This window comes from Mobula birostris, chromosome 2 (genome assembly GCF_030028105.1).
Source record: "Mobula birostris isolate sMobBir1 chromosome 2, sMobBir1.hap1, whole genome shotgun sequence".
NCBI classification, from domain to species: domain Eukaryota; kingdom Metazoa; phylum Chordata; class Chondrichthyes; order Myliobatiformes; family Myliobatidae; genus Mobula; species Mobula birostris.
The window spans coordinates 156,066,522-156,089,017 of NC_092371.1; the positions used below are offsets into that span (position 1 = coordinate 156,066,522).

Here is a 22,496-nt window from a genome sequence, read left to right on the forward strand (position 1 = left end):
CATAATTTTTTAGCATTGTAGAAGTATTGGTAGTTCTACTGTGTTCTGCATTTGATTTAAAAACACAATCTGTGACTCATTTTGTTTCTTTTTCTATCTTTTTACCCACTTCTGTGAAACTTTGGCTTACTGGGACAACCGCTTAATTGGGCCAAAATGTATTGGTCCTAATGTGTCCCAATTGATTGGAATCTACTAGATTTACTCTATCAATACCCCTGATCATTTTTACCCCTCATAATTTAACACTTTCAGCTATACCATAGGCTTTCTTTGTTCCAAAAAACACTTTGTCATAATCTCACTGGCTCTCCATTCAGTCTTGGGCCAGCTGGACAACAGTAATACCTGAGTCAGATTGCTATCTGTTGATTACAGCTCAGCATTCAACACCATCATCCCCTCAGTATTAATCAACAACCATCAAAAGCTGAGCCTCTGTACCTCTCTCTGCAACTGTACCCTTGATTTCCTCATGGGGAGACCCATCAATACAGATTGCAAATAACTCCTTCTTGCTGACAATCAACACAGGTGCACCTCAATTATGTGCGCTTAGTCTACTGCTCTACTCTCTCAATACTCATGACTGTAGCTAGGCGCAGCTAAATCCCCATCTATAAACTCACTGATGTTATTAGCAGAAAGTCAGATGGTGATGAGCAGGTGTACAGGAGTGAGATAGGTCAGCTGGGTGAGTGCTATCACAACAACAATCTTGTACTCAATGTCAGTAGGGTCAAGGAACTGATTGTGGACTTTGGGAAGAGAAAGTCAGAAGAACACGTAACAGTCTTCATTGATAGGCTGGTGCTGGAATGAGCTTTGCTGATAAAGTGAAAGTAAAGCAGGAATATTTAAAACTAAATCCATTATTGATTGCACAATGCTTTAGGTTTCATAAGCGGAATCAAAGGAAGGGGGATCTATTTCTCCTTACGGTATGTGGCTAAATTGAAGAAATTGTCTGAACATTATCAGTTCAGTGATAGGCTTAATGATGTACCGAGATATCATTTAATTTGTGGAATCTTACAAGAAAGCAGTCAAAAATGGCTAGGTAAAGCATAATTTGCATTTAAAAGAGCAGTTTAATCGCAGTACGAATGGAAACAGCAGACAGAAATGCAATTGAGTTGCAGTCAGGACTGAAAGTGAGTGTGAATAAAATTGCGACATCTAAACAGCAACCAGCCTGGCTGAACAAATTGGGTTACCGTTGTGGCAGGAGCTCACATTCTCCAAACCAATGTAGGTTTAAAGGCAAAACTTGCAGAAAATGCAACAAAGCAGGACATATACAAAGAGCATGTTGGGCAGACAAAAATAAATGGACTGCACAGGGAGAAGAAAAAAGATAAAAAGTCAGGTTGCAGTTTCAAAAAGATCACTAATCTGCATGCTGTTGATGAAAAATCTGATAATGATTAGAGTGAAACAGGGCGGGTAGCCTTGAAATTTATGTACAATGTGAAAACTAACAAGAAAAAAGCAATGTGGCTTACACCATAAGTAAATGGAAAATTAATTAAAATGGAATTGGGCACTGGCTAGACTGCTTTACCTATTCCACAAAAAAAGTTTGAATAGCATTTCTAATTTACCGAACTGAAGTCTGCAAATATCCAAATAAGAACTTGTACTGGAGAAAAGATATCTTCTGTGGGAATGACATTCATAGGAGTGAAATACAACCAACAAGCCACATTGGGCTTGTATTGTATGTGATAAAAACAGGAGGGCCTGCATTGTGGGGCCGTGACTGGCTGAGCCAATGACAACATGATTGGAGATCCATCCAATATTTGCATGCCACATCCTCTGCAATAGAGTCAACTGAAAACCAACTCACAAAGGCAATGAATGATGCCATAGGAGTGCTCAGAGATGGCATTGGAAAACTTAAACATATCAGGTAAAATAGTGTTAAATGAAATCACCATATCCAAGTTTTACAAAGCCCATCTGATTCCTTATACGATCTGCATTAAAGTAGTCAGTGAGCTGGATTGCAAGAAAGGCTGAATGAATTCTTTCCAAGGTTGAGTGGAGTCCATGGGCAATGCCACTGGTCCCGGTAGCCAAGAGAAATGGGTTTGTCAGGATCTGTGGTGATTTTAAGGTCACCATCAACCCAGTACTGAAAATAGATCAATACCCTCTGTTCAGGATAGAGGTTATCTTTGCAAATCTTTCCAAAGGAATAGGATTCCAAATGATATAGGTGCAGTCATGTCACATGTTATGAGAGATGGTGGTGAACGTCCCATAATCCTTGCATCACATTCCTTTACCGCTACAGAGAGAAGAATTATGCACAGATTGACAGAGAAACCTGGAATCTGGTTTAGGGTCTAAAAAATTTCTACCAGTACTTGTATGGGAGAGGGTTTACCCTCATTATTGATTATTAGACCCTTTGGCCCTTCGAGTCTGCTCTACCATTTCATCATGTCTGATCCAGTTTCCCTCTCAGCCCCAGTCTCCTGCCTTCTCCCTGCATCCTTTTATGCCCTGATCAATCAAGAATCTGTCAACCTCTTCCTCAAATACACACAAAGGCCCGGCCCCCCACAGCTGCCTATGGCAACAAGTTCCAGAGATTCACCACTCTCTGGCTAAAGAAATTCCTCTTCAACGCCATTTTAAAAGGATGTCCCTCTATTTAGAGGATGTGCCCTCTGGTCTTAGAATCTGCTACCATAGGAAACATTGATATAGGAAACATCCTCTCCACATCCACTCATACCCTTTTACCATTCGATAGGTTTCAATAAGATCACCCCTCATTCTTCTGAATTCTAGTGAATGCGGGCCCAAAGCCATCATTTGACAAACTGTTCAATCCTGGAACTATTTTCTTAAATCTTCTTAGAACCCTCTCCAGTTTTAGCACATCCTTTCTAAGATAAGTGGCCCTAAACTACTCCCAATACTCCAAGTGAGGCCTCACCAGTGTTTTATAAAGCCTCAACATTATATCCTTCCTTTTATATTCTCATCCTCTCAAAATGAGTGCTAACTTTGCTTTTGCCTTCCTCAGCACTGACTCAACCTGCAAATTAAGCTATAGGGAATCCTGTATGAGGACTCCCAAGTCTCTTTGCACCTCACATTTTTGCATTTCCTCTCCATTTGAAAATAGTCTACCTTTTATTTCCTCTGCAAACTTGCATGACCATACACTTCCCAACATTGTATTCTATTTGCCACTTTTTTGCCCATTCGCCTAGTCTGTCTGAGACCTCCTGTAGCCTTTCTACTGCCTCAAAACTACCTGCTCCTCCACCTATCTTTGTATCACCTGCAAACTTTGCAACAGAGCCATCAAATCTGTTGTCCAAATCATTGACATATAACATAAAAAGAAGCGGTCCCCACACAGACCTCTGGGGAACACCACTAATCACTGGCAGCCAACCAGAAAAGACTCGCTTTATTCCCACTCTTTGCCTCCTGCCAATCAGCCACTGCTTTATCCATGCTAGAATATTCCCTGTAACATTATGTACTTTTAACTCGTAAATCATCCTCATCTGCGGCGCTTTGTCAAAGGCCTTCTGAAAATCCAAGTACACAACATCCACCAATCCTCATTTGTCTATCTTGCTTATTAATTCTTCAAAGAATTCCAACAGGTTTGTCAGACAAGATTTTCCCTTGAGAAAACCATGGTGACTACGACATATTTTATCTTGTGCCTCCAAGTACCCCAAAACAATATCTTTAAGAATCAACTCCAACAACTTCTCAACCACTGAGGTCAGACTAACTGGCCTATAATTTTCATTCTTCTACCTCTTTCCCTACTTGAAGGGTGGAGTGACATTTGCAATTTTCCAGTCTTCTGGAACCATTCCAGAATCTAGTGATTCTTGATAGATCATTACTAATTCCTCCTCAATCTCTTCAGCCACTTCTTTCAGATCCTTGGGGTGTACACCATGTGGTCCGGGTGATTTACCTACTTTCAGACCTCTCAGTTTCCCAAAAATCTTTTCCCTAGTAATGGTAACTTCTACTATTACTAATACATTTCATGTTCCTGACACCTGGAACTTCCACCATACTGCCCAGGTCTTCCACGGTGAACAGTGATGCAAAATACTTATTCAGTTTATCCACCGTTTCCTTTTCCCTAATACTACCTTTCTAGCATAATTTTCCAGTGATCTGATATCCACTCTTGCCTCTCTTTTACACTATATATATGGTGTCCTCTTTAACATTATTGGCTAGTCATAGTCATACTTTATTGATCCCGAGGGAAATTAGTTTACTTTCATTTTCCATCTTTACCTTCTTAATGACCTTTTTAGTTGCCTTCTGTTGGTTTTTAAATACTTCCCAATCCTCTAACTTTTGCTCTATTGTATGCCCTCTCTTTGGCTTTTATGTTGGCTTTGAATTCTCTTGTTAGCCATGGTTGTGTCATCTTGTCTTTAAAATACTTCTTCCCCTTTGGGATGCATGTATCCTGTGCCTTCCGAATTGCTTCCAGAAATTCCAGCCATTGTTGCACTACTGTCATCCAGCCAGCGTTCTTTCCCAATCAGTTCTGGTCAACTCCTCTCTCATGCCTCTATAATTCTCTTTACTTTAGTGTAATACTGATACATCTGACTTTAGCTTCTCCTTCTCAAATTTCAGGGAGAATTTGATCATATTATGATCACTTTCCCCTTAGGGTTCTTTTATCTTAAGGTCTTTAATCAACTCCAGTTCATGGCACAACACCCAATCCAGAATAGTTGATCCCCTGGTGGGCTACTTTAAAAAGCTGTCTTGTAGGCATTCTAGAAATTCTACTACTTGGGATTCAGCACCAACCTGATTTTCCCAATCTACCTGCATATTGAAATCCTCTATGACTATTGTTATATTGCCTTTATGCATGCTTTTTCTATCTCCCGTTGTAATTTGTAGACCACAACCTTACTACTGTTTAGGAGTCTGTATACAACTCCCATCAGGGTCATCATCAACCATTAGTATCCATTTTCTATTTACAGAAGGATGTTCCACTAATAGTAGCAGCACGAATGTTGAGATGGGCTCTGTTTCTTGCAGGACACAATTACAAGATGAAATTCAAGAGGAGGACTAATCATGGAAATGTTAATGGATTATTCCGTTCATTCTTGGAAAAGGAAATACCTGAAAAATTTACTGAAGAGGAGACTTCTCTTGAAATATTCCCCTTAATGCAAATTGAAGGACTCCCTATTAAGGCAGAGATGATCCAAAGGGAAACAAGTAAAGACCCAGGTCTACATGACCACCCAAAATGACTCACAGGTGCAGCAGAAACTCCAGTTCTTCCATTTTTACCAGCACTGGGATGAACTTGCCCTTGACGGGGAGGGATTGCCTTTTGTGGACATTGAAAGATTAGCAGATCGAGCAGCTTGCCATGTACTGTTGAGGATGCCAACACATCCAGAAGAAAGGTATTCAGAACTTTCAGCACCACATCAGACCATATTTCACACCTACAAGTCTCACCTGCCAAGAAGAATGACTTCCCTGGTTATACACACACATTAATGACTAGAGCAATATGTTACGTAATTGTTGAGATACATTCTATATTGAATTGAAGTTTATAGTAAAGTAGGAAGCAGTGATGTGTATTTAATATTTCAGTAATATTTGAGTAAAATGATAAATATATGTATTGTTTGATTAAGCATTCTTGATTGTTTACATAATTCATTGGAGGGTTATAAGTAAAAGTACCTAAATGGCATACGTCATTACGCCACTATATCATAAGTGTGCGTTTTACTAAAAGAGAAACTAAGCATACACGAGTATCCCCAGCTCTGCATTTTCTCTTTTGATTAGTTTTTTGAGTGAAAAAAATACATAACACCCTCTTCACCTGGATCCATTGATTGCTTGCCAGCTGGTCCTCCATTAAGTCCCCTCACATCTTTATGCTGACTTTCTACCTTCTTTCCGTCAATCCAGATGAAGGTCATGGTCCAAGATGCAAACTGTTTATTTCTCTCCACAGATGCTGGCTGACTTCCTTAGTTCTTCAACTTTTTGTTTTTATAAAGTTGTGCCATAACCTCCCTTCTCTTATTTTCTCTGACCCAACAAATGTTTGTGATGTCCTTTGGGAGGATTAAGGAGGTTACGATCCATACAATGGATAACAAGACATTATGAGAATTGTAGAATAGAATGACTTCAATGAACAAGTCCAAGGATCTCTGAAGATGCAGCAAAGGTAGATGGCATTTTATAAGTAGTATTTGATGCTATGTGCCAGTATCAGAAATATCAACTGTTTGTTTCCCTCTATAGATGCCCTCTCACCCCTTCAGCTCTGTGTGTTGCTTTGGATCCAATCTACCAAGGCTCTATGGATCCCATGTGCCTTCACCTTCAGATTCAGTCTACCACGAAGGACCTTGTTGAAAGCTTTCCTAACATCCTTATATCTACCATTCACTGTCTTGCCTTCAATTATCTTCATCACCTACTCAAAAAATCAAAAAACTTAATCTTGTTTGTAATACACAAACTTTTCCATACAAAGTCATGCTGATTCATCATCATCAGCATCAGTTGCCATGCCCAGTTTGGGCTTTGACTGCCATGACTCACACATTCCTGTTTCGGGTCAAGTGGATCAATTCATTGGTATTCATTGTAGTTCTCTGGCTGCTGTCTCCATCATCATTTGTCTTTGTCTTCCTCGTGCTTTCTTCCCTTCAATCTTTCCCATAATTACTGTGCATTCTAACTCCTCTTTCCTAATCACATGTCCAATGAAGTTATGTTGCCTTTTCATGATCTCGTATATTATTTCTCTTTTTGTGTTTGCTCTGTTCATGACATCCTCATTAGATATTCGTTTCGTCCATGATATTCTTTGCATCTTCCTCCTGTCTTCTCCTATCATTTTGGATCTCCCCCTCCCCCTCCAACTTTCAAATCCCTTACTCACTCTTCCTTCAGTTAGTCCTGACGAAGGATCTCGGCCTGAAACGTCGACTGCACCTCTTCCTAGAGATGCTGCCTGGCCTACTGCATTCACCAGCAACTTTTATGTGTGTTGCTTGAATTTCCAGCATCTGCAGAATTCCTGTTGTTTGCATAATTTTGTTATTATGTCCCTATGCAGTTCTACCCCTTCCCTAGTTGCTCTTGTTTTTAATGCGTGTATGAAATAGTTTGGGATTGTCTTCAATCCTACTTGCTAAAGATATTTCATAGTCCACATTATCCTCCTGAATCCCAATGGAAGTTTTCTTTTATTTCCTTTATATTCCACAAAGCATCCTATCCAGTTTCAGTTTCCTAAATCTTACATAATGTTTCCTTTTACTTTTGACTAAATTTGCAATATATATTGTCATCTAATGTTCCCTGTATTTCTCCCTTTCAGGAACATATTCGTCTTGAATTCTGACCAGCTGGCCTTTCAATGACTTACAAGTCAGATGTAGACTTTCCTGATAACAGCTGCTTCTAATCTTCTCATTTAGGCCCTCATTCATATACACCGCTCCCTTCATATGCATAGTGGTTAGCACAATGCTATCACAGCTGTAGGTGTTCCAGAGCTCGGAGTTCAATTCCAGCACCATTCAGTAGGGAAACTCTGTACATCCTCCCTGTGGAATGCATGTGGGTTTTCTCTATGGTGCTCCAGTTTGCACCGCAGTCCAAAGATGTAATGGGTAGGATAAATGGTCGTTGTAAGTTATCCAGTGATTAGGTTGGGGTTAATCAGAGTGGTTGGGTTGCTGCGGCAGTGTGGCTCAAAGGGCCAGAAGGGCCTACTCCGTGCCGTAATGCTAAATAAATAAAATAATGGTCCTAAATAAGCCTCATTCTTTCTGTTTACTCTCTTGCCTTTCATTTGCTCATAGAAATGCTTTGGGGTTTTCCTTAATCTTGTCTGTATGTGATACTTAATGCTTTGCTTTCAGTTCTGCATATCTGTCATGTCCTTCTCCATCCTTCAAGATTTTTTGACATCTAGCAGAGTAACCCAAGAGACAGCTAATAATTTTGCAAGGCCAAATAACTAAACAATCTTAGTGAGTGGCAGATACCGGCACTTACACATCTGACAGCTTGGGCCTTATGATCCCAGGGAACACACAGGAACATGCTATATGGGCTGCTGGGACTCAATGATGACTTGCTTCTACTCTGTGAGAAGATTGATGACATCATTGTGAGATCCACATATTGTACCACAGATGGAGCAGGAGATGATTGATGGTACAGGACGGTGGTAGTTTTCATATAGTGCATTCTTTCTATTGTCTATACAGGGCTTCTGTGCCGTCTTGATGAATTGATGCCAGGTTCTTAATGTCATCGCCAATATTTCTTCATTTGGAGCGTTCATGCAGGGATGTTGCATTTTTTGCAAGGAGATTTTGAGAATATCCTTGAACTTTTTCTTCTATCTTATAACCTCTTATTATAAAACTCATACGAGAATAACTCTTCTAGGAGTTTAACGTCGGGCACATGAACCAGATTGCTCATTGGAGTGGATGTCATACAACTAGGACTTCGGTGCTGGGATTGTCAGTGTGGGAGAGATCCCTTTACATTTATTTACTTCATCTTCCAGTAAATTCGAAGGATTTTTCTCTGCTGAGAATAGGTCTCACTCCATGAGTTTTGTTATTGGTTTGAAGCTTCAATCTTCAAACACCACCTCCTCGTGTCGGTAGTGAGGGAGCAACCTCCGAGAGTTGCCGGCGCCACTGAGCGCGTGCACCTTTGAGGGCCGTGACGCATACACGCACATAGCTCGTCGCCGGTGCGCGAGTACGTAGAGGAGCGGTTGCGTATACACGTCGCGGTCGTTGGCAGGCGGCTGAGATTGTTTGGAAATGGGGTCGGTGCTCACCGAGGCCGTGTGGGGATGGTCCATATTCACCCTCGTCTTGCTGGTAGGCGGAGGTTTTGAGCGACGCCTTACCACGGCTGGCATGGCCTCGTTGCGCGGCTCTCCCTGTAGACTTCAGTCCAGTTCAGAGAGCGGAGGGAAGGCTCAGTCAGGGAGGCCCGGGTCTGGATCATTCTGCAGTTTTAGGTACCCGGCCCGGTGCTGAGTGTCGGCTGGCAATGGGAGGAAAAGTTTACTGAGGAAAGTAAACAGTAGTTACTCGTGGTTCTGTATATCAGTGTACTCACACTGCTAACTCTATTCTTCAAACTTCTGGGTGATGTCACTTTCAGAACCAGAAGAGTAACATTAATTAAGCAGAACCTTCCAGAAACGAGAAATTTGAGGTTAGGTGTAACTGGTAATGGTTCTTTCATTCCATTTGCCTGCGGTGGAACGAATTAGCTATAGTCGACTGAATGGGGAGCAATTCACATTGTTGAATTGATTGCACTTACACTTACAACAAATTTTCCTTTAGTTTGTTGCAAGTTAATTAGACAGTATTGAGACTAATCGAGAGAAAGAAATTGTTGTGAAGGAAGAAGACAACAACATAAATATTGTCTACTTCTAAATTAAGAGAATAGCAATCAGTTTGTGCAGAGAAACTCCTATTAGGCAGTTGTAATTACCCAGTAGGTTCTTGGGGATGTGGTTAAGGGATAATTGATGCAGAAACTTTGGAGAGGGTGTAGAAATTTACTAAGATGCTACCCGAAGGAGAGGACATGTGCTATAAAGAGAGGTTGGACAATGTTAGGTTCTTTTAGTTGGAGCACAGGAGGCTGATAGTAGACGTGATGGAGGTTTACAAGATTGTTCAGAGGCATGGATGGAGTAGACAGCTGGTATCTTTTTTGCCCCAAGGTTGAAATTTATCAGAATCAGGTTTATTGTCACTGACTTGTGTCCTGAAATTTGTTGCTTTGCATTGCCTGACTTTTTAAAAAAAAAATCACTACCAGTTATGAAATAGTGGACAATGTGAATAATGAGGTAGCTAGCATGGGTTCATGGATCACTGAGAATTTGATGGCAGAGGGGAAGACATTGTTCCTAAAATGTTGAATGTGGGTCTACAGGCTCCTGCGTCTTCTCCCTCATAGTTGTAATGCAAAGATCCCCCCCCCCCCCACAGAAGGTGAGGGTCCTTAATGACTCCTCCTTCAGGCACTGCCCTTTAAAGATGTTCTGGATGGTGGGGAGGGTTGTACAGTTTGATTCTACAGTCCTCTGTGACCTCTTGCAATTCTGTGCATTGGAGGCTCTATACCAGTCAGGATGCTTTCCACCATACAATAGAAATTTGCAAGAGTCTTTGATGACCTACCAAATCTCCTGAAACTCTTAATGAATTCGAGCTGTTCATGGCTGCCTTCCTGACTGCCTCAACATGTTGGGCCCAGAATAGATCCACTGACATTTATTTATTGAGGTACAGCATTGAATCAGTCCTTTGAGCCACACTACCGAGCATCACCTGATTTAACCCTTGCTTAATCATGGCACAATTTATTAATTTATCAATTAATCTACCGATATGTCTTTGGAATGTGGGAGGAAACCAGAGCACTGAGAGAAAACCCATGCATTAAATGCGCAGAAATGAGAAGCTGCTCACCCTTTCCATCACTGACCCCTCAAAAGGGACCAATGAGTGTTCTCCCAACATTCTGTTCTTGAAGTTCTCAATTCCTTGATTCTGTTAAATGTGAGGTTGTTACAATGCCACTCAACCAACTGATTAATCTCACTCAATTATGCTGCTATCTGAGATTCTACCAACAGTAATGTCATTGAATTTATAGGTGGTGTTTGAGCATGAGTGTCAGAGTGTAGAGAGAATAGAGCAGTAGGCTAAGCATGCATCCTTGAGCTACACCTATGTTGATTGTCAGCAAAGAAATTTTTTTAACTAATCTGCACTGAGATGGTCTGATGAGGAAGTCAAGGATCCAATTGCAAAAGGAGGTACAGAGTCTTGAAAACCTGTTGACTAATACTGGGGGGATGATGGTGTTGAACATCAAGCTGTAATCAATAAGTGGCAGATTGACATGGGTCTTGTCAAGGAATTCCAAAGCCAAGTGGAGAGCCAATGAGATTGCATCCAGCATAGACTTGTTTTAGCCTCAGCCAAATTGTCAGGGGTTCAGCTCTTTGCTGAGGCAGGAATTAATTCTAGTTATAACCAATCTCTGAAAGCATTTCATAGTAGATGTGAGTGCTACTGGGTGTAGTTGTTGAGGCAGCTCACCCTGCTGTTCTTGGGACTGGTATGATTAACGCAGATTTGAAGCCTACTGGACCTCCGACTGCAGCAGTGAGGCTGAAGATATCCTTGAATACACCAGCCAGGTGGTCAGCACAGTTTTTCAGTATCTGCCTGATACACCATCAAGGCCTGCTGCGTTGTGAGGCTTCATTCTCTTGAAGGCTGTTTTGATGTTTCTGAGATGGAGATCACAGGGTTGCAAGAGGTTGTGGGGATTCATATAGGTGTAGTGTTATTCTCCCTTTCGAAGCATATATAAAAGGCATTGAGCTTATTGCGGAGTGAAGCACTGCTGCCATTTATGCTGTTAGGTTTTGCTTTGTCAGAAGTAATGGTGTGCAAATCTTGCCATAGCTATCGTGCATCTGATGATCACTCTAACTTCACATAGCATTGCCTTTTTGCTTTCATGTCTGGGTGTTTAGAGTTCTGGATTGCCAGTCTTAAATGCCACAGATCTAGCCCTCAGTAAACTGCATTCCTGCAGATCTTCTGGTTCGCGAAGACCTGGTATATTCCAGAAGGGCCATTTGTCAACATTTCTAATGTTTAATACTAGAAGGCATGCATTTTAGGTGAGAGAGATTAAGTTCAAAGGAGATGTGCAGAGCAGGTTTTGCTTTCACAGAGTGGTGAATCCCTGGAATGTGCAGCCATAGTGGTAGTGGAAGCAAACATAATAGGGACGTTTAAGGGGTTCTTGCGTAGGTACCTGAATATGCAAAGAATAGAGGTACATTAGACGTTGTGTAGGCAGAAGGGATTTGTTTAGTTAAGAATTTAAACACTCGTTTAATGAGTTCGCCACAACGCTATGGGCCAAAGGACCTATTCTTGTGCCGTTTTATGTTCTAAATATCTGGGGCTAACCTAGCTTAGGTTTTATTGAACTAGATTGCTGTTATCACTGATTGTTTCCATGTAGTAAATTGTGTCACTCTTAGAATAGTAAAGAGTTGCACCAGAAATGCAAGTGGTTTTACTTGTGGAATGTTGTAACCTCTTGGTAAGTTTTATCACTTAGTTTTTAATTAAAATATGCATCCTTTAAAATTGGGGATATTTTTGCAAATACTAACGAAATAATATTCAGAGGCTTCTCATGAAATACTTTGTTGGGTAAACCATACTTTGCTAAACTAATGCACTGGAAATTTCCCTGCAGTGCCCAGGGGCGCTCAGGGCATTGAATAGCTTATTAGTGTAATTCAAATATAAAGTGTATTCGGAAGAAAGGATAGTGCCTGATTGTGTGAGACATTACTGAGATGAGCAATTATTTTGTTCAAAGCTGAGCAACTGATTCATACTTGAATGTTTTAGTAATGCAGTTAGCAGAAGCACTGGGGCTATATTATAGACCACCTAACAGTTCATGGTGTTTTGAAGAACAAAATCGTAGAGAGATTACATTCTGTTTCAAGAAAAATAATGTTACTGTAGGTGATTTTTAAATTTCCACATATTGGGTTCTCATACTGTAAAAGGAGTAGATGGGATTGAGTTTGTCAAGTGTGTTCAGGGAAGTTTAATCAATACAGCGAAGTCCCATTGAGAGTGCAGGAGTTGATCTGCAATTAGATAATGAGTCAGGGCAGGTGACAGAAGTTTGTAAGGGAACACTTTGCATCTAGTGATCATAATGCCACTAGTTTTAAAGTAAATATGAAAAACAATGTTTGGTCTGTGGTTCGAGATTCTACATTGGAGAAAGGCAAATTTTGATGGTATCAGAAAGAATCTGGCAAATGTGGATTGGGACAGGCTGTTTTCTGGCAAAGGCGTACTTGGTAAGTGAGAGGCTTTCAAAAGTGAAATTTTGAGTGTACAAAGCTTGTATGTGCCTGTCAGAATAAAAAGTAAAGATAACATGTTTAGGGAACCTTGATTTTCAGAAGAGATTGAAGCCTTGCTTAAGAGAAAATAAAATAAGGTGCATAGCAGATATAGACAGGTAGGAGCAAATGTGGTGCTTAAAAGAAGACATGAGGTTGCCCTGGTAGTTGAGGTGAAGGAGAATCCTAAAAGATTCTACAGATATGTTAAAGGGAAAAGGATTGCAGGGGATAAAGTTGGTTCTGTGGAGGATGAGAATGGTAATCTCTGCATGGAGTCAAGAGTTGCAGGAGATCTTAAATGTTTTTGCGTTTGTATGTACTCGGGAGACGGACACAATCTATAAAAGTGAGGTGAAGCAGCAGCGAGGTCATGGACCCTATACAGGTTACAGAAGAGAAGCTGTTTGCTGTCCTGAGGCAAGTCAGGGTCTGACAAGGTGTTCCCTTGGACCCTGTAGGGGGCAACAGCAAAACTTGCAGTGGCCCTAGCAGAGATATTTAAATCATCTTTAGCAACAGCTGAGATACTGGAGGATTGGAGGATAGCTAATGTTCTCAAGCTGTTTAAGAAAGGCTCTAAAAATAAACCAGGAAATTATAGGCCAGTGAGCTTGACATCAGTAGTGGGAAAGTTATTAGGTATTCTAAGGGACCGGATATGAGCATTTGGATAGATGGACTGATTAGAAATAGTCAACTTAGCTTTTTATGTGTTAGGTCATGTCCTGTCTAACCAAGCTTAAGAGTTTTTTGAGGAAGTTACCAGGCAAGTTGATGAAAGCAAGGCAGTGGATGTTGTCTGTATGGACTTCAGTAAGGCATTTGACAGGATCCTGTATGGCAGGTTGGTCAGGCAGGTTCAGTCACCTGGCTTCCAAGATGAGGTAGTAAATTGAATTAGATATTGGCTTTGTGGGAGAAGCCAGAGAGTGGTCATTAGGTAGATATTTTATGGATCCCAAAGGCAATTGCTGTGTCACAGTAGCATTATAAGTGCACAGATATACAAATATCAGAAGAGGAGTAGAAAGAAAAAATAAGTTGCCTCAAACAGCTTAACAGGAGTGGGTCATCACTTCCTTGGCCAAAGGTTGACTCATTATAGAGCCCAATGGTCAAGGGTAAGAATGACCTCAGAGAGAGCTCTTCGGAGCAGTGCAGTTGTCTTAGTCTATTACTAAAAGTGCTCCTCTGTTCAGCCATGAGAGCATGCAGAGGGTGTGAAACATTCTCCAGAATTGCCAGGATTTCTGTATGGTTCTTTGTTCTATCACAGCCTCCAGTGTGTCCAGTGTGACTCCTATAACAAAGCCAGCCTTTCTGATCAGTTTATTGAGCCTGTTGGCATCACTCGTGTGGATGCTATTGCCTCAGCACACCATTGTACTGGTGACAACAGACTGGTAGAGCATGTGAAGGAGAGGCCTGCATACTCTAAAGGACCTCAGTTTCCTCAAGTAGTAGAGGCGACTCTGGCCCTTCTTGTACACAGCCTTTGTGTTGGTGCTGCACTCAAGTCTGTCATCCAGGTGCACCCCCAGATACTTGTAGGTCCTTGCTAAATCCATGTCCTCACCATCAAAGGTAAGTGGGAGTAGTGCAGATTTAGTCTTCCTAAAGTCCATTACCATCTTCTTTGTCTTGCTGACACTGAACTACAGACGATTCAACTTGCACCATTTGACAAAGTCCACCAGGGCTCTGTATTTATTCTCCCATCCTCCCTTTATATACCCAGCTATTGCTGAGTCATAAGGGAGTTTCTGCAGATGACATGACTCAGTGTTTTATCTAAAGACAGAGGTATACAGTGTAGACAGCTCTGAAGCCACACAAACTGTGGCCTGCCAGTCAGGTAGTCAATTATCTAGGATATAATGGAAGTGGCAATCTGCATTGAATGGAGCTTTTCCCCCCAGCAATGAGGGCTGTAGGATATGAAGGCACTTGAGAAATCAAAAACATGATTCTCACTGTGTTGCCCTACTTATCCAATGGGAGAATGTAAAAGATTTCTGCCCCTCTGACTGGAGGCCTGTGACAAATGGAGTGCCTTAGGGATCAGTGCTGGGTTCATTTTTCTTTGTCATCTTTATCCATGATCTGGATGATAATGTGATTAACTGGATCAGCAAGTATGTGGATGGCACCAAGAATGGGGATGTAGTGGACAAGGTAGAAGACTATCAGAGCTTGCAGGATCTGGACCAACTGAAAAATGGCAAATAGAATTTAGTGCAGACAAGTGTGAGGTGTTGCACTTCGGTTAGGACCAACCAGGGTGGGTATTATACAGTGAATGGTAGGACATTGAGGAATGTGGTAGAACAGAAAGATCTGGGAATACTGGTCCATAATTCACTGAAAGTAGAGGCATAGGTAGGTAGGGTTGTAAAGAAAGCTTTTGGCACATTGGCCTTCATAAATCAGTGTGTTGAGGACAGGAGATGGGAAGTTGTGTTAAAATTGTATAAAATGTAGGTGAAGCCTAATTTGGAATCTAGTGTGCAGTTTTGGTCACATACCTACAGGAAAGATGTAAATAAGTTTTAGAGTACAGAGAAAAATTACAAGGATGTTGTTAGGGCTGGAGAACCTGAGTTATAAGGAAAGATTGAATAGGTTAGGACTTTATTCCTTGGAATGTAGAAGATTGAAGGGAGATTTGATAGAAGTAGACAAAATTGAGGGGTATAGATAGGGTAGATGCGGGCAGCCTTGATCCACAGAGGTTGGGTCTGACTACAACTGGAGTTCAGGGGTTAAGGGTGAAAGGTGAAATGTTTAAAGGGAACCTGAGGGGGAACCTGTTCACTCAGAGGGTCATAAGAGTGTTAACGAAGTGGTGCATGTGAGCTCAATTTCAACATTTAAGAGAAGTTTGGATAGGTACATGTATAGTAGTGGTATGGATGTGTATGGTCCAGGAGCAGGTTGATGGGACTGGGCAGTTTAAGTGGTTTAGCATGGACTCGATGGATCAAATAGTCTATTTCTGAGTTGGCTGTACTTTTCTCTGACTCACTCACTGCTACACAGCATCAGCAATCTTGCAATGCTGTCTGTGTGGAATTTGCATGCTAGTTTTGGTTTTTACCTACATTCAAAAACAAGGATATAATATTGACACTTCCCAAAGCACTGATGAATCTTCACTTGGAGTATTGTGAGCAATTTTGGGTCCTTTATCAAAGAAATGATGTGCTGACTTTGGAGAGGGTTCAAAGGGGGTTCACAAAATGATTCTGTGTTTGAAATGTTTATCATGTTGAGAGCGTTTGATGGCTCTGGACCTGTACTTACTGAATTCAGAAGGGGGGTGGGTGACCTCGTTATCGGATGTTGGAATACCTTGATGGAGTGGTTGTAAAGAGGATGTTTCTGATGGTGGGGGATTATTAAGACCATCTTCAGAATAGAGGGGCATCCTTTTAGAGTGGAGATGATCTTACTTAGCCTGAGTGGTGAATCTGTGGAATTCATTGCCACCGGTGGCTGTGTACGCCAGTCTTTATGTATATTTAACGCAAAGGTTGACAGATTTTTGATTAGTTAGTGCATTAAGCAATACAGAGAGAAGGCAGGAGATTGGGGCTGAGAGGAGAAATGGATCAACCATGATGAAATGGCAGAGCAGGCTTGATGGGCCATATGGCCTAATTCTGCTTCTGTATCTTACTGTCTTATTCCAAACACACAGGTTTGAAAGTTATTTGGCCATTAAGTTTTCCCTGGTGTAGTAGAATCTGGACAGAATTGATTAGAATGTAGAGAAGTACCAGAGAATGGTATTGCTCTGAAAACTGATGTGAACTTAATGGGCTGAATGGCCTTCTATGGCAAAAGGAAATCTAAGTGTTTATTTAAAGATGTTTTGTATGTATTTTAGTATAAACAATAAACGTGTTTGTGTGGTTAATATTGGTAAGGAGGAGGTACTCAATTCTGTGATTATTTACCAGGCGAGCAACACAAGGGCAACGAATGGATATGGCATCACATGGGTGTTGAATTGGAAAACATGTCTGAGTAGGGAGGAATAACCTCAGCTTATTGATTTACTTGTTAGTTTACTTAACGATTTACTGTGCATTCACAATCTGTGGAAAGAATATACTAAAATGAGCTTTTCATCATTATGGTACTGTACTGTTGTAGAATATTGTACTCTTGCTTACTATGCTGCGAGTGATTTATGTCTTTCAGTTCAATATATTTGTGTGAAGTAGGATTCTCTGCCCTAACTCATTTTAACAAACAAAGCGGGAATAAAATGACACCTTCTGACTGCAAAATGGATAATTAAATCAAACTAATAAATTTGTTAAAAAAAAAGTCGCCAGCTTGCTTGGTTTCTCATTTCATGGAGCTGAGAAGCAACCAAGTGTTAAGGATAATATTTGGCTATATATTTAACGTATCATTGGCCAATATAGAGAAACTTTCAATTTTTGTAGTAATTAAAAGTCTTAGAAATAATGGAGGGCTCCATGTTTTTACTGCTTTTCATATTTTGTTACAGTTGATGTATAAATTGACTGCTTAAACAATTAAGCTGCTGTAACTTGTCTATATACTACTAAAACTCTCATGCTCTGTCTGCCTGTTTGTGACCTCCAATTAGTGCAAACGGTGCATTACAGCGGCACTTTTTTTTGGCTAAATCGAATTAAAATGTGCTAACTTACAGAATGCAGGCAAAGTTCAGGGTTATATATTCATATAAAATTGCTCATTCGCCAAAATCAACAGGCTCCCTTTTAACCTGAGAGCCGATCAGCCATCATGGAAATCGGGACGCGACAGCCCGACACATGCGCACAACCAGCCTCAGCAGTGACACCTACCAGAGCAAAAGGGCAGGTCAGCTCTATTTCGAGGGGTCACATTCTGCTAATCACCATCAGCATGTGCAGGATTGGGACAGATCTAATTGCCTTCCATCAATAAGAGATAATTAAATTTATTGTAATGATGTACTTCGAGACACCCATAAAACCCTTCGCTGCAGTCAAAAGACAGTGGTGACTATATCACGTCCATTTAGGGGAGCGCCAACCACATCAAGAATAATTAGCATCCTTTGGTGTTACTGCTTCGTATCTTCTATCCAGCATTAGGGTAAAAAAAAAATGGTCAGCCTAATTATGCCGCATGGAAAGGGAAGGGGGACATTATGGTCAAGAGATGACGCCAGACGTCGTCGGGAAGCGGCAAGGAGAGGGAGAGAACAAGAATCGGATGAGGCCAGGGCCGCACGATTCCAGGATCAAAGAATCAGGACAAAAAAAGATTAATGTTCATTCTGGTCACATCAGACTGCACTACCCTTCTCTCAATGGGTGCCCCAATGGGTCACCCTGTTGCCTATTTGTAATAAATATCTTGGAGTGAAGCATTTCTGTGTTCTTTGTTATTCCATTAAACTATTTATGGAAGCAAAACTGGCTATTGATGTTACCATAGGCTGTATTTTAAAAATGGATGAAAACTACCTGATTTGGTATGCATGTGACTGCAGTTAAACACTGGAAAGGGGAAGGTCCCTCCCCCTTTCTTTCTCCCTTGGCCTCCTGTCCCATGATCCTCTCATATCCCTTTTTCCAATCAACTTTCCAGCTCTTAGCTTCATCCCTCCCTCTCCTGTTTTCTCCTATCTTTTCGGATCTCCCACTTTCAAATCTCTTACTATCTCTTCTTTCAGTTAGTCCTGACGAAGGGTCTTGGCCTGAAATGTCGACTGTACCTCTTCCTATAGATGCTGCCTGGTCTGCTGCATTCACCAGCATTTTTTAGGTGTGTTGCTTGAAATTCCAGCATCTGCAGATTTCCTCGTGTTTGCGTTTTTAAAAACACTGGTTAGTACTGTCTTTTGTTCCCTATAAAGTGGCTGAGCAAGCTGCTCAGCTACATAAGCAAACACTTTGACATGGAAGGTTCACAAAGTTTTCTATGCAACACAGCTGGTAGGAATAGAGAATAACTACTCTTGACAGACTGATGTATCCTCAAACAATAAAAAAAAGGTTTTCAAAGTTCCAGGCCCAGTATTTGGTGTTCAGTGGATCATGGTGTTGACACCAAAGATCAAAGCCTGAAGAATGATCAAAAGTCTGGAAGTCGAGGTCTGATGGCCGGAGCTCTGAGTTTGTGAGTGTGAGTCTAAAGGTGGCCTGTTCTAGGGTTGGAGGACTGTGTGGGTGGGTAGGAGGGAGGAACATGGCTTGTTTTGTTGTTGTTGTTTTGTCACTTGTTTTTTTTTGTTCTGCCAAGCATTGTGGGTGGCTTGCTTTCTTGGTGTTGGAATGCGTGATGACATTTGCGGGCTGCCCCAGCACACCCTTGGGTGTGTTGGTTGTCAATGCAAATGCACATTTCACTGTATGCTTTGATAAATTAAATCTGAATCTTGGTTTTGAAGTATTGTCTTCTGCCTTATTACAGAAAGGATGTGGGAGCTTTACAATGGTTGCTGAGGTGATTTACCAGCACGTTGCCTGGTTTAGTGAACATGTCTTATGAGCAGAGGTTGAATGAGATAGGGTTTTTCTCTTTGGAGCAATAGAGGATGAGAGGAAACTTGATAGAGGCGTATATGATTAAGAAGCATAGATATAATGGACAGCCTGAAAAAGGGTTCCGGTCTGAAACATTGACTCATTGTTTCCACGGATGCTGCCTGACCTGCTGAGTTCCTCCAGCATGTTGTGAGTGTTGCTTTGACTCCAGCATCTGCAGAGTATTTTGTGTGTAATGGATAGCCAGGCTGGCACCGGCCAATACCAAAGGATATGTATTCAAGATGAGTAGAGGAAAGTTCAGGGGAGATGGCAGAGGTAGGCGCTTGGAACATATTGCTGGAATTGTGGTAAAGGATGATAAAATAGGGACATTTAAGAGGATTCTGAGATTATTACGTTGATGTAAGAAATATTGAGTTGTTTTAGCTTTGTTGGAAGTAAGGATTAGATTGATTGTCGAGTAGGTTTATATAAACTGGCATAACATCTTGGGTTGATGGGCCTCCACTGTCCTGTCCTGTTTTATGTATAATTATCTTTGAAATGTTCTGTTGTTGCTTCTGAATTGGATTCTAGTGAATTCCTCGATGAGTGTAAGGCTGCTGGTCTATTTTGCTGCTTTTTTCTCATTGAATAGACTCATTGGTCAAGTTCTAATTTCCTAGAAAAGTTATAAATACTAGGAAATTTTAGAGGAAAATAACTACTGTCCATTACCTCTGCGTTACCTCTTTTAAACAATAGGAATGCAAATCATCAGGTCTCAGTGATCTGGCTGTCTTTTACTCAGTAGTTTACTTTTTCCTTGTGAATATTGATTATTTAAAGTTCTTTCTTCCCATTTGCTTCCAGATTTTATACTAATATTGGAATGCTTTCAGTATTTTCTACAACGAAAACATAAAATATTTTTTCAGAGTCTCTGCCATTCCCTTACTTTTTATTGACTCTTCTGTCATATCTACTGAAAAGAGCTGCTAAAAAACCTGGTCTTATTCATCCACCAATCATTACTGCGTTTGCTGATCTGACAGTGCATTTTAAAAAATTTAGCCTTTTTTAAACTTGTCATGGCGCGCTCCTTCCTTACAATCCTGCCAGTTATTTGAGCTTTTTCAATTTTTAGCTTCAAATTGTTTTCATCACTACATTGGTGGTTGTTTGGGGCCTAACACTTTGTCTCTTAAGAAAGTAACAATCTGCTGCGGGAACTCAGCAGGTCAAACAGCAACTGTTGGAGGAAAGGAGTAGTCAGCGTGGTGGATCACCACTCTGCTTCAGGTCCTGAAACATCAACAATTCCTTTCCTCCCATAAATGTCTCTCAACCTGCTGAGTTCTTCCAGCAAACAACAGGAATTCTGCAGATGCTGGAAATTCAAGCAACACACATCAAAGTTGCTGGTGAACACAGCAGGCCAGGCAGCATCTGTAGGAAGAGGTGCAGTCGACGTTTCAGGCCGAGACCCTTTTAGAGAAGGGGTCATCGGTTGGGGTGGAAGAGTCCTCCCCCCTCCTTCAGTTAGTCCTGACGAAGGGTCTCAGCCTGAAACGTCGACTGCACCTCTTCCTACAGATGCTGCCTGGCCTGCTGAGTTCTTCCAGCAGATTGTTTGTCACCCTAGATTCCAGCATCTGTAATCTCTTGTTTTCACAGTATCTCTTAATTTTAGAAAGTAGAGTAACAGACTAATTTTATGATCAATCATATCATATATTTCAACTTTATCACTTTTTAAAGCACAGAATGAGATAAATTGACCTATCAAATCTATGCCTACTCTTGGCAATCTCATTAACCCTAGCCCTGTGATCCTCTTATTCACTTACAGTAGTGATAATTTACAGTGGACATTGAACCTACCAACCAAGGATGTGGGAGGAAACCAGAACACAAGAAGGAAGAAGATTCAAACGACATATAGACAGCATCAGGATTTAACCCATGTCACTGGAGCGTGAGACAGCTGCACCACTGTTCTGAAAGTAGAGAAGTGTATTGAATGTGGTTTTTCACTATGAAAGCCATGTACATCAAAGTACTTTGAAATCAACCTTTAGTTCCTTAAATTAGTTGATTTACTGGGGAAATGGATATTAATCGGACAAGTATCGGAGTTTTTAAATGAATTAAGCTTATTAGGAAGAGAGAAGAAAATGGAGTCATTAGTATTTTTTGTATCATGAAACTTCCTAAGGATAACTATTGTATTTTAGCAATTACTTGGGTGGTGAAAGATTGAAATTAATGACATTTTGGTATTGTTGAATAGAATTCTTTGTAGCAGTTGTTTTAAATCTTAAAGTTAGATGTTTGCATTAGATGAAAACAAAAAAAAAATAGAATAACTCAGTGGGTCAGAAATATTGTGAAGAGAGGGGTTTCAGGTCAGTAACTTTTTGAGAAGTTTGAATATTAAATTACCTATTACAATATCAATTAATGAGGGGTTTTGCATGTGAGGAAGAGGTGTTGGAGGAGGGGAGTGGGTGGAGGCCTGGAGAAAAGAAATACTTATACCCATATACACATGGTAGTCACTTTATTAGGTACACTTGTATACCTGCAAGTTAATGTAAAAAATCTAATCAGCCAATCATGTGACAGCAGCTCAATGTATGAAAGCATGCAGATGTAGTCAAGAAGTTCATTTGTTGTTCAGATCTAATATGAGATCTAAGTGAGTTTGACTGTAGAATGAACATTGGTGTGGTGGTTTGAGTATCCCAGAAACTGCTAATCTCCTGGGATTTTCACTCATTGTAGTTTCTAGAGTTTACAGTCAATGGTGCAAACAAACAAAAAAGAACATCGAGTGAGCAGCAGTTCTTCAGGTGAAAATGTCTTGTTAATGAGAGAGGTCAGAGGAGAATGACAAGACTGGTTCGTTGATAGAGCTGCTCGTGTACACCTTCCACTTTCTTGCCTTT

General features: G+C 40.8%; 1 protein-coding gene across 4 annotated transcripts in view; it reads left to right on the forward strand.

Annotated features, from left to right (window-relative positions):
- The first annotated feature begins 8,834 nt into the window (after positions 1 to 8,834).
- The window catches only part of lmbrd1 (LMBR1 domain containing 1), a 199,565-nt gene continuing 185,903 nt past the window's right edge, over positions 8,835 to 22,496 (forward strand). For all 4 annotated transcript variants that reach the window (XM_072250485.1, XM_072250481.1, XM_072250494.1 and 1 more), the window contains exon 1: positions 8,835 to 8,933. In XM_072250485.1, coding sequence (XP_072106586.1) covers positions 8,906 to 8,933 — 28 coding nt within the window. In that variant the 5' untranslated portion in view covers positions 8,835 to 8,905. The remainder of the gene's footprint in view (positions 8,934 to 22,496) is intronic.